This window comes from Leptosomus discolor, chromosome 7 (assembly GCF_034619465.1).
Source record: "Leptosomus discolor isolate bLepDis1 chromosome 7, bLepDis1.hap2, whole genome shotgun sequence".
In the NCBI taxonomy this organism is placed as follows: domain Eukaryota; kingdom Metazoa; phylum Chordata; class Aves; order Leptosomiformes; family Leptosomidae; genus Leptosomus; species Leptosomus discolor.
Window position 1 is genome coordinate 60,628,049 of NC_141397.1, and position 13,518 is coordinate 60,641,566.

Sequence of the window (13,518 nt, forward strand, 5' to 3'; positions counted from 1 at the left end):
CTATTTTCCTTTACCATTTTTTGAAGATTTCAAGATCTGTAGCTTCAACTCCTTTATCATCATCTCTAACTTTTCCCTTGCCTCTCGTTCTTGTCTCAGTTCATCTTGAAGCTCTTGTCTATCTGCCTCTGCGTGATCCAGCCTCTGTCTCAATTCTACTAGCTGTAAAATAGAGAGGAGAGACAGAGAAGCAGAGCAAATTTTAGCAAACTTAGCTGTAAACGTCGACTATTCACTTCAAGATGCCACTGGTGATCACCTTATACATCAGATAAAAGTACTCCAGTTCAACGGTACTTACCAGCTCATCTTCTACCATTATCAAGAATTATACAGTTACCTACTACACCATTAGCAAAAGACATCAACATGCAAAGTTGCATAAACATCATACTATAATAAAAAAAAATGTGAAAGTCTAATTTTAAAATACATATAAAGTTATATGAACTGTCACACTAGACCGTGCCAATAATAGATATAATCTGTCAGGAAGATTGTGACGATGCCTGCATCAGATGTCTCACAAATCCCAGAATAAATTGCAATTTTTCATTTCCCAGGTTCATTTGTCTTACCTGACAAAATATTAGTTCTTTAGTCCAAATCCTGAATGCATTTCTAGAACAAAGAAAACCACCAACACTGTTTCTGGAGACACTTTAGTACAAATGAAACAGAATTACCAGAAATGACATTCAGACAACCTTGAACATAACAGCCTGTGCATTTATGTGTGTGCCCAAATATAAATATGAGTCCACTCAAGTGGTTTTTTGTGAAATATTTTGTGTTTAAACGCAGAAATTAAATATTTTTTTTCATTTTTGGAGTACAGTGAAACTCAAACTTGCTGGAGTGTCATCAAAACTTACTTACAGCGAGATCTGGAAATGTCTGATGAATTTTTCAAGCGTGGGAAAGTTACTGTCAAATTGCTTACAGGTACACTGCCAGCAGGGAGGAGAATGGAAACCAGTGATCTTCTCTACCCTTGATTTAAGGTGTTATTTCTTACAAAAAGACCTCACTGAATCTAAAAAATTCATCTGCCTTTGTAATGGCAGGTATCTATCTGATCTAAATCACCACTACGCATAGCCCTCACTGAAGATGAGGAAGGCAGCTCAGGAGAACGAAAGGAGCCAGGAGCACACAGGGTCACTGGTGCTCGCCAACTGCTGTAAAATGCACTGGGCACAGGAGCTGCTGGGCTGATTTTAGAGAAACGGCGCGTTCAGTGGACTTCCATCTCCACTTGGATAACAGGAAATATTGAAATGGTTCTTCCTATCATCAGAAATATTTAAGCAGTTCTTGGACAGCACCAGGCTGTTCATGCAAGCCTCCTGACTCCTCTACTTTGATTAAGTGAACTGTTGCAGCACGATAATGCCCACTGCCTGCATGTCGCAGCACGTACTAGATAAGCACGTCTCTGCTTGAGTTTCGATTTCCAGCTCTAAGAAAAAGGTTCCAGTACTGGTTATACTGCCCTATTGTGATTGACAGGGTAAAGCAACAATTAAACAAGACAATTCAATAAAGAAGTCAAAAAGGGGGAGAAGACACTTAATGCATCTTCAGACAGGCCTAGAAAGAAGAACAGACACTTAAGCAAGTTGCAAACCCTAAATTATTAATTTTGTTTAATGTACAAAGAGGGTTCCTCCCAGTCCACAGCTCTCAAGAGAGGAAGGGCAGCCTGGGCAACTGCTTCAAGAAGACATTGGACTAAGGCATTTTTTAAATGCTGTACCCACAGCTTGGGGAAGTCACCTGTTGCCAGGACCTCTGTTTAGCTCGGGTACTTCTGACAACTGCTTGGAACCTAGGGTCCAAAATCTACTGCAAGATGTGATAAATGGAGAAAAACGTTGAAATGATATGTTGCAAATAGCTCTACCACACAGGTAATAACAGAGTAAACTTTCATGCCAGGAACGTATTTAGTTTTCAAAGTCTAACTTCAAAAGAAACAATCAGCCAGTCTCCTTGAGGAACAACCTATGGGTTTTACCCTCTAAAGAAAGTAAGCTACACAAGCCATATAAAACATGCTATACATGGTTATCTTCATAAATTAGAACATGTTGTTACTTGCAGTAATAGGGCTTGTACCAGATGTTTAGTAAATCAGGCCTTAGTCAGAGAGGATTATTTCTGCCAGCAGAGGCTAGGAATCTGCGGAGTGGGATGTCATGAAATTAAATTCATGAGAAGGATTTATGATGCTAGTCTCTGCCTACTCCCCAAAAACACCAAAACCTGTCTCTCAAGTACTTCCTGCTATGATCAAAGAACCACAAAGCTTCATTGAGCTTAAGCTTTAGATATTGTTTACTTAAAAAAAAGCTATGAAGACTAGTTTTCTGTGACAGGGTATAAAATGCATCACTATACATTTAACTGTAACTGCAACTGATTTTGAAAAGGGGCATTCCAAGGCTCCCTTTGGCATTAACTATATTTTTCCCATTGGAATGACATGAATAACCCCCAACATAAAGAAGCAATAGTAAAAGTTAAAAGGAAAATGAAAGAAAAAAACCCCGAACTCCATAGGTTTTGACACACGAACCCAAGAGGTAGAACTGAGAGACAAAAATATGACTTTCATTTCCAAGAGAACTCTTCACCAAATGCTTTGACAGAGCACAGAAGGCGGCTCGTCAAGTAGTGCAGACAATTCTACCACCAAGGAAGAGAAAGAGCAGCGAGGTACACTACTAATCTGAAAGAAAGGCCATTGAAAGGGTTTGGATTTTTTTTTTAATGTAAAAGGAAGGCAATAGCTTATTTCTATAACTGAGAATGTTTAATTCTATAATATGGGCAAACCTATGTACCTTAAAAACGCAATTTGTTTTAAATGAGGATGTAACAGACCTTATGTTTAAGATTAATATTTCATCAACAATATGTGTTTCTGTAAGTTGCATTCTACCTCAGTGTCAATCAAGAAACAGGGAAATAAATATTGCTGTCACTGTGATCTATTTTGGTATTTGTCTATGGTATCACAACACACGGAGAAGACAAAACCTTAAGGAGGCTGAGCAATAGCTTCGCAATTTCCTGATACACTAAACACAGCTTGGTTTGAAACAAACTTTCCCTTCTCACCTGTGCCGCATATTCAGCTTCCTTATCTTTTTCTAGATTGGAGTCACAGCTACACTTTTGCTTCATCACTTGGTCCAGCTTCTTCTCCAAGTCTCTCTGCTCAAAATAAAATTCTTCCATTCTTTGAGCATGCTCTGTTTGCAAACATTCAAGTTCTTTTTGTAAATTCTGCTGCTCTTCAGTTAGTTCTTTCATCGCTTTAGAGTTGCTTAACATTTCCACTTCCTGCCAAGAAAAATCAGGATCACATACACCTTGGTTTTAAGACCAGAAAAGCAAAAACTGAATTTACACGTGTATCTGGAAACAATGAGGCCAAAAAGAGCCCATTTATCTACTGAGAACAATAGCCTGATAATGGTATTCATCTACTTATCAATGACAGCCTGGAATTTTGTAGCAAGCATTTCATCTTTAAGAAATATTTATAACTTCCAAGTACATGGAGCTTCCAGAAACAGGTTCACAAGTTCCAGCAGTGAACCTCAGAAAGCAGCAGCACTGATTGACTAAAATATACTTTAAAGATGTAAGAAGTGCATCATCAGAAAACAGAATAAATGTGTGTGATTTCTTTTTCCACTAGCATTTTGTTATTTTTTGAAGTCTTTTTTTTTTTAAGCCATCTACAAGCCTTACCTCCAACAGCAGAAAAACTTCAAAGTAGCAGCTCTAGGGCCCTGTCTGAGCTCACAGATTCTGAGCTTAACTACACTAAATTACGACGTCTGGTCTATGAATGCAAGAAGTAAAGACAGTATTTAACTTAATTCAGAAAACAGAAACGAGGCAAAACCACAAGTGAACACCAGCTTCTAATGTCATCCATTATTAAAAAAGACTAATAAAATCCCCCTAAAAACAAGGGCTTATCGAATAGACATAGATCAAGTATAAATAATAAGGTCGTACTCTTTTTTTATACAGAGCAGTGCTAAGACCATTCCTAGAATACTGACGTTTGCATCTTTAAAATCCTGAAAACTGAGAATAAAGGACTTAAACTATATTTGCCAAAATACTTAAACATTTGGAAAACATTTTAAAGTGAAAGAAGTAGTTTTCATTTGGATAAAATAAAAGGAGGAGCTGCTTCTCGAACACAGTAGTTGCAAACCGAAAAGACACCGATTATTAGCCGATTCAAACCTAACAAGCATAAGGGATATTAAAGATTTGGTGTCTGGATTCAAGCGGGGAGGGGGGGGGAAATTATCTGTGTGTTTTGGCGTTTCTAAATGAATGTAACCTGTGGTATTGATTCTAGACCCAACAAGGTAACACCAGTTTTCTGACATCAAAAGAGAAATGCGCTCAGATTAGCACTGTACCATTTGAAGCTGCTGTTTCCTCCGCAAAATAGTGTTCAGCTTTTCTTGCTGTTTGATGTAGGTTTTCATTACTTCTTCCATGATCTTCCCCTCGTCATCTTCACAACTGATGTCTTTCATGAGGGTGGGGGACAAGGTTCGCACATCATTACCTACTTTGACACGGCTGGAGTCTCTAGTGATTCTGGAAGAAACACGTTCAGATTTTCCACCTCTTGCAGAGTGAGTTGACACAGGCGGATCTACAGAAGAAAGAACACAGCATAATAATAATCACAGAAAACTAAACTTCCAGAGTGACAAAAATGCAAAGAAAATTGAAGTTATAAAAAGCTCAAAAGAATTTTTGGAGAACTGAAGTGACATCACAAAACATCTGCTTGGTGTTGAGCATTCCAAAATTATAAGGTATAAAAACTGAAAAGACTTCAATGTAATTTTTACTACTCACCTAAATGTCTATGCTGCTCCACACTAGTTTGCAAGTCAATTTTTTCCTGTTCTTCAAGAGAAAGCTCTGGATAGGAGGCAGCTTTTTTGTGCTTTCCAGTACTGAGCTTCTTCTCTGACTGTCCAGGTGAAGATTTAATTACTTCTGAAGCTCTGACTGTTGTTTTTGCAACATCCTTGTATTGTGATGCAAGAGATACATTTGGGGCGACCACTTTATCACACATATAAAGGTAGTAACTGCAACAGTAGAACAATACAATTAAGAATGAAAGGCAAGGCATAACAAATGATGACTGGTAGAGAGCAGTAAGTTCAATTTAACATGATTTCAAACTGTAAAAGCTTCAATGAAAAATAAGCAAGTCCTTTTTAATTTTTCCTATGCAAAAGGAAATCCTAACGATCCACTTAATCTTTACTGAGTAGATTATCTAGATAACGTTTCGAGGCTATCAAGCAAGAGGATTTTCCAAACATGGCTGATTAAAAAAAATCAGATGAAGTCTTCATTTAAATGCAAAGAGTGAAATTAGAATGCCACTGAATCCAGACTCTCTAGCATCTTCATAATCCTTATGTTAGCAACGAGGATGGGGGAAGTGATCAGTGCAGCGGGACTGAGCGTCTCACTCCTTAATAGCAAAGCTGGGTACTGCAGTGCTGGGGCATGTCTGAGATCTTCCTTCCCACACAGATTGAGCAATCCATCCAGATTTTTCACAGCTCCTGGACTCCTGGGAGCATCCCTCTGCACCGCCCTAACCTAGCCACTCAGCTGTTGTCCAGTACAGAGGGAAAAGAGTGCCAAATGTGTTAAGGTCAGCGCCAAGGTAATCACGTCATGATGCCAGAGTTAACGTTGCCATCTTCAACACTTTCCTTCCTCCTAGTTTTGAAGGAAGGCACTGACAGAAACAGCAAACTGAGGGACCATCACAGAAGTTCCACCGTTCAGGTGTTTGCGTGGGAGCTAGTCTGATGCGTGTGTGTTACTCTGATGCACGCTGCTAGATCAAAGTCTGATCTCCCCCGTATATACGGGAAGTGCACAACCCCGTGGGGATGAGGGCAAGAAGTATGTCAAGAATGTTGATGCAGATGACAAACCACGTGCTATGCTAAGGAAATGCACTTCATTTGTAAAACCAGGAAACTAATCAACAGACGATGCAGCCGCAGCCACTGCTCCAGCGCGGCTGAAAGCCTTCTAACACCTTTTAACAAGCTTGTTTTGAAGGGAAATTAAGTTGCACTCATGGTAAATAGGCCCTATGCAGCTTTCCACATGCATGCATTGTATTATAATATGAAAGATTAAAAATTACCTTCTGTCATTTCTACTCTGAAAAGGGAAATTGTAATTACATTTCAATTGTATTGCCTACTGAAGAACACTCAGAGATCACAGCTTGAGTCCTGTACCAAAAACCACTCATAAGCAGTTTGTTAATATTTACACTAAGAAATGTGTAAGAAGTTAGGGTTAATCATTCCTGTGTGATTCCTTAAGAGTCTTCCTAAAGGTTCAGGTGGCAAGTACATTTTCTTCCCATTTGAATGATCTTTAAATAGCCAAAAGTATTTAAATAGCTGTACATACGGTGCTTATAGATCTACATGGGAAATCCAGTTACCTGGGATGGAAAAAGGAGGGTGGTTGAGGATCAGTTTCTGCTTCTTGCTTTATAACTGGATACCACTGGGGTAACTCCAGGCTCTGCTGTGAATCTGCCTAAAGAAAAGAAAATAAACTGGTAATTGGAAGACAGGTGCATGTTACTTACATTTTCATAAACGCTCCTCAGTGGATTGGCATTTACACCATTAATACACACACACCAGAGAAACTGGGGTACTGGAAAATGGAGGTTTTTTGGCAGAGATGCAGGGTGATGCAAGCCACAGAAGCGTCTTCAATCTCCAATTTCCCATTATGGGCAAAGTAACAACAAAATTAAAAGAAAATCTCTTTACAAACCTATATAAAAGCTCTGCTGAGTTTCCAGAACTCTGCCAGAGGCATGCTAAAATTTTTGGGGAGAAATAGAAAGCAGAAACTAGGATTCCCAAAAGGCTGTAGGAGCCTTTTGCAATAAAGTATCCACATCACAGCAAGCACATGCCAGATGCTTTATTACAAAATAAAATCCATCAATAAAATGGAACAATTACTGGTGTTCCAGAGACAGGACTTTCTTCAGTTGTCTCGAATTTTATTACAGAAGTGGGCAAAGCTGATGCAGTAACACGACAACTCCATTCCTTCCGCAGTAAAGACAAAATTAATTCAGGTGCATCAGAATATACCACCTTAAAAACCTTCTGTGCATTTTCTATTTGGGTAACAATCCTTGTTCTCTTTGTCTCAATAAGTTTTTTTGGAATTACTCTTTAGTCAAAGTTACTGGTGATACCTCATGCTCCACTGCAAAGTTACTATTAATTTCAAGTGAAAGGTCTCTCACCACATATTTAAACAAGCCTCATAGCTAAGAAATTGGTTCTTAACTTCATTGTATTAAAATAGCCTCAGGAAGCAGGTTTTTGGGTAAGGTGTGGTTGGTTGACCCCAGCCAGCAGCCAAGCACCCACGCAGAAGCTCCCTCACCACCACCCCCAGCGGGATAGGGACAAAAGCAAGAAAGCTGCTGGGTCAAGATACAGGCACTTTAATAGGTAAAGGAAACTGAAAAAAAAAAACACCAAGTGAAGGCAAAGGATTTCCCTCACCACCTCCCACAGGCACAATGAAGCCCAGCCAGTCTCCAAACCACCTCTACCTCGGATGCCAAAACCCCCTTTCTTCTCCTTCTGCCCCAGTTTTTATTGCTGAGCATGACATTGCGAAGCATAGAGCATCTCTTTAGCCCCTGCCACTCTCCTGCCCACCCCCAGCAGGAGCTGAGCACAACACAGAGAAAGCACTGACACTGCCCAAGCACTGTTCAGCAGCAGCCAGAGCACTGGGGTGTTACTAAGGCTGTATTAACCACAAATCCAAAGCACAGCACCATACAGGCTGCTATGAAGGAAGTTAACATCATTCCAGCCAGACCCAGTACCTTTGGAAAGTTGCTCGATTTAAAAAAATGCCTATAAAGCTAAAAAAAAAAAAATAAAAAATCCTATTGTCCTAAAGCTTCACCCAGCATTCTAATATCTTCACAATTTCTTGTGTGCAAGACATGTTATCAGAAAAGTTTATATTCACACACCCTGAAATAAGCTGCCACGAAACTTCATCTCTGTCAGTCAAGGCAGTACCCAGTTACACGCATGGCTTGTACCAGGGTCTGCAGAATCAAATGCCACTTGACCATGAAAGAGACCCAATCCCATCTACAATATTCTGGTCAAAACTTCCAGCCCACTAAATTCAGCTCTAGCAATGAAACTGAAATTCAACTCCACCCTTGCAGTTCCTCAAAACAGTTCAGCCACAGATAGAAAGGAAGGAGCATATAAGGAAGCCACGCTGCAGAATAGGAAATTCATAAGCTTTAAAGATTTGAAATACACCAAATAACCTCTAGAAAAACAGCCTCATCCTGACACTTACCAAGTTTTTTCTACTTACTCAGATCATTCTAATAAGTTAAAACATGTACATAGATTTTTCTGCTTACATTACAGCTAGTACACAGTAATCCAATTTTGACTTCTCAATCACATCTTGTCCATGTTTTAGGACTCACATTTTAACACGTTTATATATTTACACATGAGCTAATCTGTATTTTCAAGTTATTAGGTCAGATTTTTACATACCCACCTACTTCAAATGGAAACCAACTGAAGCATCTACTCATTGGTGTGCATTTTGCAAATGAATTACGTAACTCAGATTTTCACTTAGGGAAGAAAATTAAAGATTATTGTAAATAAACACAAAGCCTTTTTCTAACACGAATTCTTCCTCATCATCTAGGTTAATAAAATAGATATAAAGCATCTGCTTTAATATAGACACATACATTTCATTACCTAACAATCTGTTTTGCTTAGATGCTCTTAAAAAATTCTGTAAACACAATATATCCAAGTTGAATCAAACGGCTTCCACCTAAGCTGTTTGAAAGGGCTACATGAAAAAGTCTTATTTTTCTTCTAAGCTAGTTGTACAAAGCTGTTCTTCAAGGAACAGAAAAAAAATAAGAGGTAAGTAGTGGTTTCAGCCTAATCATTAAGCCAGTAGTTTTAGCAGAGATGGGATTTATAAAAATACTCAGAAGAAATGCTAACTCTCCACATTGCGAGCTTTGCCCTGCACACGGTGACTGACTCAAGGCTTTAGTCTGAGAAGCGAGACAAAGTTTTAGCGCGGAGCAATTCTCAGAAACTGTCGCAAAGTCAAAGGGAACGAGGATCTGACAGAGCAGAGATCAGCAGAGACAGTGACAGCTGTTCCGAGCAGGTTGATGTCACACTGCAGTCTAGAACTCAACAGAAAATGAGAAACTCGGTGACAATGAAATATACACCTTACAGCTTTCTTACTAGCACGAAGAACAGCAAGGAACTGACCTTGTAAGTACAGCAGGTGAGAGCCTACACTGCCTGCTCTTACAATACCGAAAGCAAAAGCGTATTTGCACCACGAGGTGAGTCAACTCAGAGTGAAATGCTAAGGGGAAAGGCAAGGCCCAGGATCTAGGATGCCCCAAAGACTATGGGATTTCATGAATAATTTATGGTTACTGGACGGACAAAGACCTAGCAAGGGCAACCGTTCCTCCTGGGCCCTCCAAGATAACCTCAAAGATGTGTCGGCGCTTCTGAGGACTGACTCAGCAAAGGTGGTAAGAAGGTGACGGAACAGCAAATGGAACATCGTGCAAATACATACCCCGAGGAGCGTAAGCAAAGGGAACGTCTACACGTTGTACCTAATACCTCTCACACCACAGAAATGAGGGGAAGACAACTGAAGCAGCCCCAGCTTCCCCAGGACAAGGAAACGGAGCCTGTGCTCCCACGCTCCCCTGTTAAACTCTTCTAATCTTTTGTACTTTCCAGATGAACATCCCCGAGATAAAAAAAGGAGCCATTTTATCTTTGTTCAAGTTCTCACAGTTTCTCTCTCATTCTGATTTCACATGCTGCTTTGTAAGAAAGAACTATACAGGTCTGCAACAGAAGACTCCAGAAAGTTTTTCATTCGCACGGGTCCAGCGTAAATTTCCGTTACTGCTAATTTCAGCTGGTTTTTTCCTCTGTACACATGAAACTGAAAGATCCTGTGGTCTGAGATCTGCCACTGTGAAGAGGCAAGCAGTTATTATAGGTATGAACATGGAAGACTATTTCCACTGATGCATCCACCACCCTACAGTTAATGACCTACACCGGCACTGCAAGGATGAAGACTGCCATGTCTTTACCAGATGAAAAGCAAAGCCTCCTGCTGTGAATTTACCTGCATCTTCAACTAATTCAGCACATGGAAGCACATCATATCGCAGACTTCCATGGAAATGTTCTGCTAAAATCCCTTACTGTAGGCTGGCACAACTGTAAAAATACCTGTTACTACAATAAGCCTTTCTGCAATATCAACTTTTCAGAAGTTTAAGCTGAAAAGTGTCAAACCTTTTTGGGCTCAACCATCTGGACCGCTCTCGCTGCTGTTTTGAAATCCACCACAAAACATCCAACAGGGAATGGATATATAATCAAACCCGCAGCCATCAGAGAGACATACAAATGCCAAATACATTGAGAAGAACCACAATTTTGGGGCAGGAACCATTTAAAAACTACTTAAGTTTAAATTATACCCCAAAAATTGTACATTCTGTCAATGAAAACATTTATCACCTTCAGTATTTATCTGACGCTTATTATTTAAAGTAGAAGCTCTCTAAGGGAAAAATAAGCTCCGTATTTTCGAACCACAGTGCAGACTTGCAGCAGTATTTTAGGAAAAAACACGACATCTATTATTAACCATTGTCAAGATACCGGCCTACAGCTCTCTACTTGGGCCGCTTAAAACCCCCTCTTTTTGGCATATTTCTCTACGGAACGGGTTTAAACAGAAAGCTATTGCTGAACAAGCAGACTTCGGGCTTCTAAACAGCAGCTTCTCAATGCACCATTACCCTACGCACAAAGTAACGAGACGGGTGGTTAGCAAGCCAGGTCGCCATACACCGCACGTGTGCGTGCTGGAGTGAAAACAGCAAATGAAGAATTAATTTTTAAGTAATACTTGATTTTCAAGCTCCTTTCTGCTTCGCTCAGCTGCTGCAACACACACTGCATAAAACATATTCAAAGGTCAAACGGGAGAACGAAAATTTCCACAACAGCTCTGAATTTTCCAGAGACTGCATACCTTAGGACAGAACAAGAACCAACAAAGCCAAACCAGCTCGGATGAAGTTACTTACAGTCCAAAGAGGAAAGAAATTACCGCACCTTTTAATGAGAAACGTATTTCCATGGTGAAGCTCTCTCACAAATTTAACTTAGGCTTGATTTGACAAGCATTCCCCTTTACAAAAGCCAAGCAACGCGCTTCCAAAGCAAGCATTTACACGTGAGCAGAAAGAGATTTGGGAGTTTTACAGGAGTAGGAGAACTTACTTTGGACCAAGTTCTTTTCTGATTTTTCTCGCTAAATTTCTCCTTCATTTCCTCCAAGAGGTGCTTCAGTTCCCGCTCCTCCGACGTTCCTAAGTACTTTTGGTTAATATGCAGGTAGCAGTGCCACTTGGCCGACTCAAACCCCCAGTGGCAGGTCCTCTTGTCCGGGGACCTGTGTGAATGCATCACAAACGTCTGGGGGGAGAACATCCTGTAGCACTCCAAACACTGGATACACGGGTCATCCGGCGCAAGGTAGAACTGAGGGGCAAACAACCCCTGGCACTTGCCCAGGCATTCATGCTCCACTTCGAAGGCACTGCCAGTCTCTTTCAATTGGGCTAAGGTGTTCTTACCGGGGAGAAAACTGCCATTTTGGGGAAAAGTGCGAGGGCGTAGTAAAGCATTGCATAGTCTCTGAGCATCAGTCAGCGTAATCAGCCCGCAGGACGGAGCATTAAATGGAAGAATTCCCAAAACCTTCAGGATATGAAGCTGGTTGGAAGTGCACCTTGAGCAGTAGATATACAGTTCGTCACACACCGTATTGATCTGTTGCAGTGAAAAGTCTCGGAGAACCGAATTCAACACTTGAGGCAGGCAAAGCCTTTTTTCTCCTCCAACTTTGAAACAAGAGATAGATTCCCCCTCCAGTATAGTCTGGGTGAGTTCCGTGGAGCTGTCCGGAGGAATGAGCAGAGGACCAGAAAGTATTTGTGGCGACGGAAGAGGCAAGAAGACAGTGGGTGACATACTTTCCTGGGAATAACGAGCTGAAAAAGCTGCTGGTCCACCCAGTGAACTCTGGCTGCTCAGGTGGAACTGTGCCAACGTGTGTTTCAAACCTGGATTTAAATTCAAAGGCTCAGAGAGTGAAGTACTGTTTGGCTTGGCCGTTTCCCCATCAGCCTCCACAGGAGTTTCATCATATTCGTCCAAGTTTTCCTTCTTTATTGTTGGCAATTTATTTATTACACCTCGTACTTTGCTATTTACACGCATTTCTGTCATTGCTTTTTTTAATGGAGGACTCCCATCCTCTTGGATCCCACTCCTTTTTTGGTCTGAAACTAGACCTAGAGGGAAGTTTATTTGTGGGCTTTCCATTGCTAAAGACCAGAACTTTAATTAAAGTCAGCCTTGAAAGTGCATTTTCCTGCTTGTTCATACAAAAAAACAATTTCAAGTGATCTTGATTACCTCGGGTACACCAAGTTTTGCACTCCTTTCAGTAAAATGTTCCTTCTTTAGCCTCCAGAAGTAAAAACTGTAACCCGTTTTGCATGTAATACCATAAAATTAATAATGGAGAGGTTACACAGATTTTTCTTTTATAGTTATTTGTTCAGTTTTCTAATATAAAACACCCACGGCGATATGAATACAAAAGGCTTTTCTTCATACCCTACCTATTTTACACAGTAGTCTTGTACAGCAGTTCTGTAAAAAACGATGCGTGGATGCAAGAGTGTCCATCCTTGATCATTTTTTGCCTTTAAAAAATATACTGCCTTTTCAAATAAGCCTCTATTTAAATATTAAAATAGAAAAACAGTCTCAGTTTGAAGAACGCCGATCTCAACGCAACTGATCCAAAACGTAGTTTAAGTTGTATGAAAATTTTATTCAGCACTTTCAGTTCTTGGAGATCAAACACAATCTTAAGGGCTCGCTTTATTGTACTGCCAGCTTTATGACTTCACTACCACCGTAAGAGGTACTACGGCAGTTCACAACTAAACCCCCAAATTAAAGGCTCATCCAGCTCGCCGGCAAAAACCAAACGTCCCTACAGAGTCACCTTTCGCACAGATGTCACTGGTCTGTGTCAGAATTTTCCCACCCCAAGTTATTAGTAATAGAGGCAAGATCCAGGCCATGGGCTAAATTCATGTCTTGTGCTAACACAGGGTTTCTGTCAGCCTTTCCAGATAACCTGCGAGAAGAGAACGAGGTCAGTCATAAGCAACCCCAAAATACGAGTTTGATACGTCCGATACGTTTCCCCATTAATTACGAA

General features: G+C 40.4%; 1 protein-coding gene across 2 annotated transcripts; it reads right to left on the reverse strand.

Annotated features, from left to right (window-relative positions):
• On the reverse strand, positions 1-12,605 carry SKIL (SKI like proto-oncogene). Of its 2 annotated transcripts, none has more exons than XM_009955814.2 (6): positions 11,499-12,605; positions 6,545-6,642; positions 4,909-5,147; positions 4,458-4,699; positions 3,127-3,351; positions 1-162 (listed from the first exon to the last, which is right to left on the reverse strand). In XM_009955814.2, the coding sequence occupies exons 1-6, from the start codon at positions 12,603-12,605 to the stop codon at positions 1-3; spliced, it is 2,073 nt and encodes a 690-aa protein (XP_009954116.2). The 2 variants fall into 2 exon arrangements, with proteins under 2 accessions (XP_009954116.2, XP_086324308.1); XM_086468182.1 differs by having other exon boundaries at positions 6,545-6,638; positions 11,495-12,605.
• Positions 12,606-13,518: the final 913 nt, after the last annotated feature.

Coding starts and splice junctions, on each gene's coding strand:
- SKIL (XM_009955814.2), bottom strand. CDS start 12,605: ATGGAAAGCCCACAAATAAACTTCCCTCTAGGTCTAGTTTCAGACCAA. Junction 4,700..4,908: donor GGAGCAGCATAGACATTTAG/GTGAGTAGTAAA, acceptor TTTCTTCTGTAG/ATCCGCCTGTGTCAACTCAC. Junction 163..3,126: donor AAGCTGAATATGCGGCACAG/GTGAGAAGGGAA, acceptor TCTATTTTACAG/CTAGTAGAATTGAGACAGAG.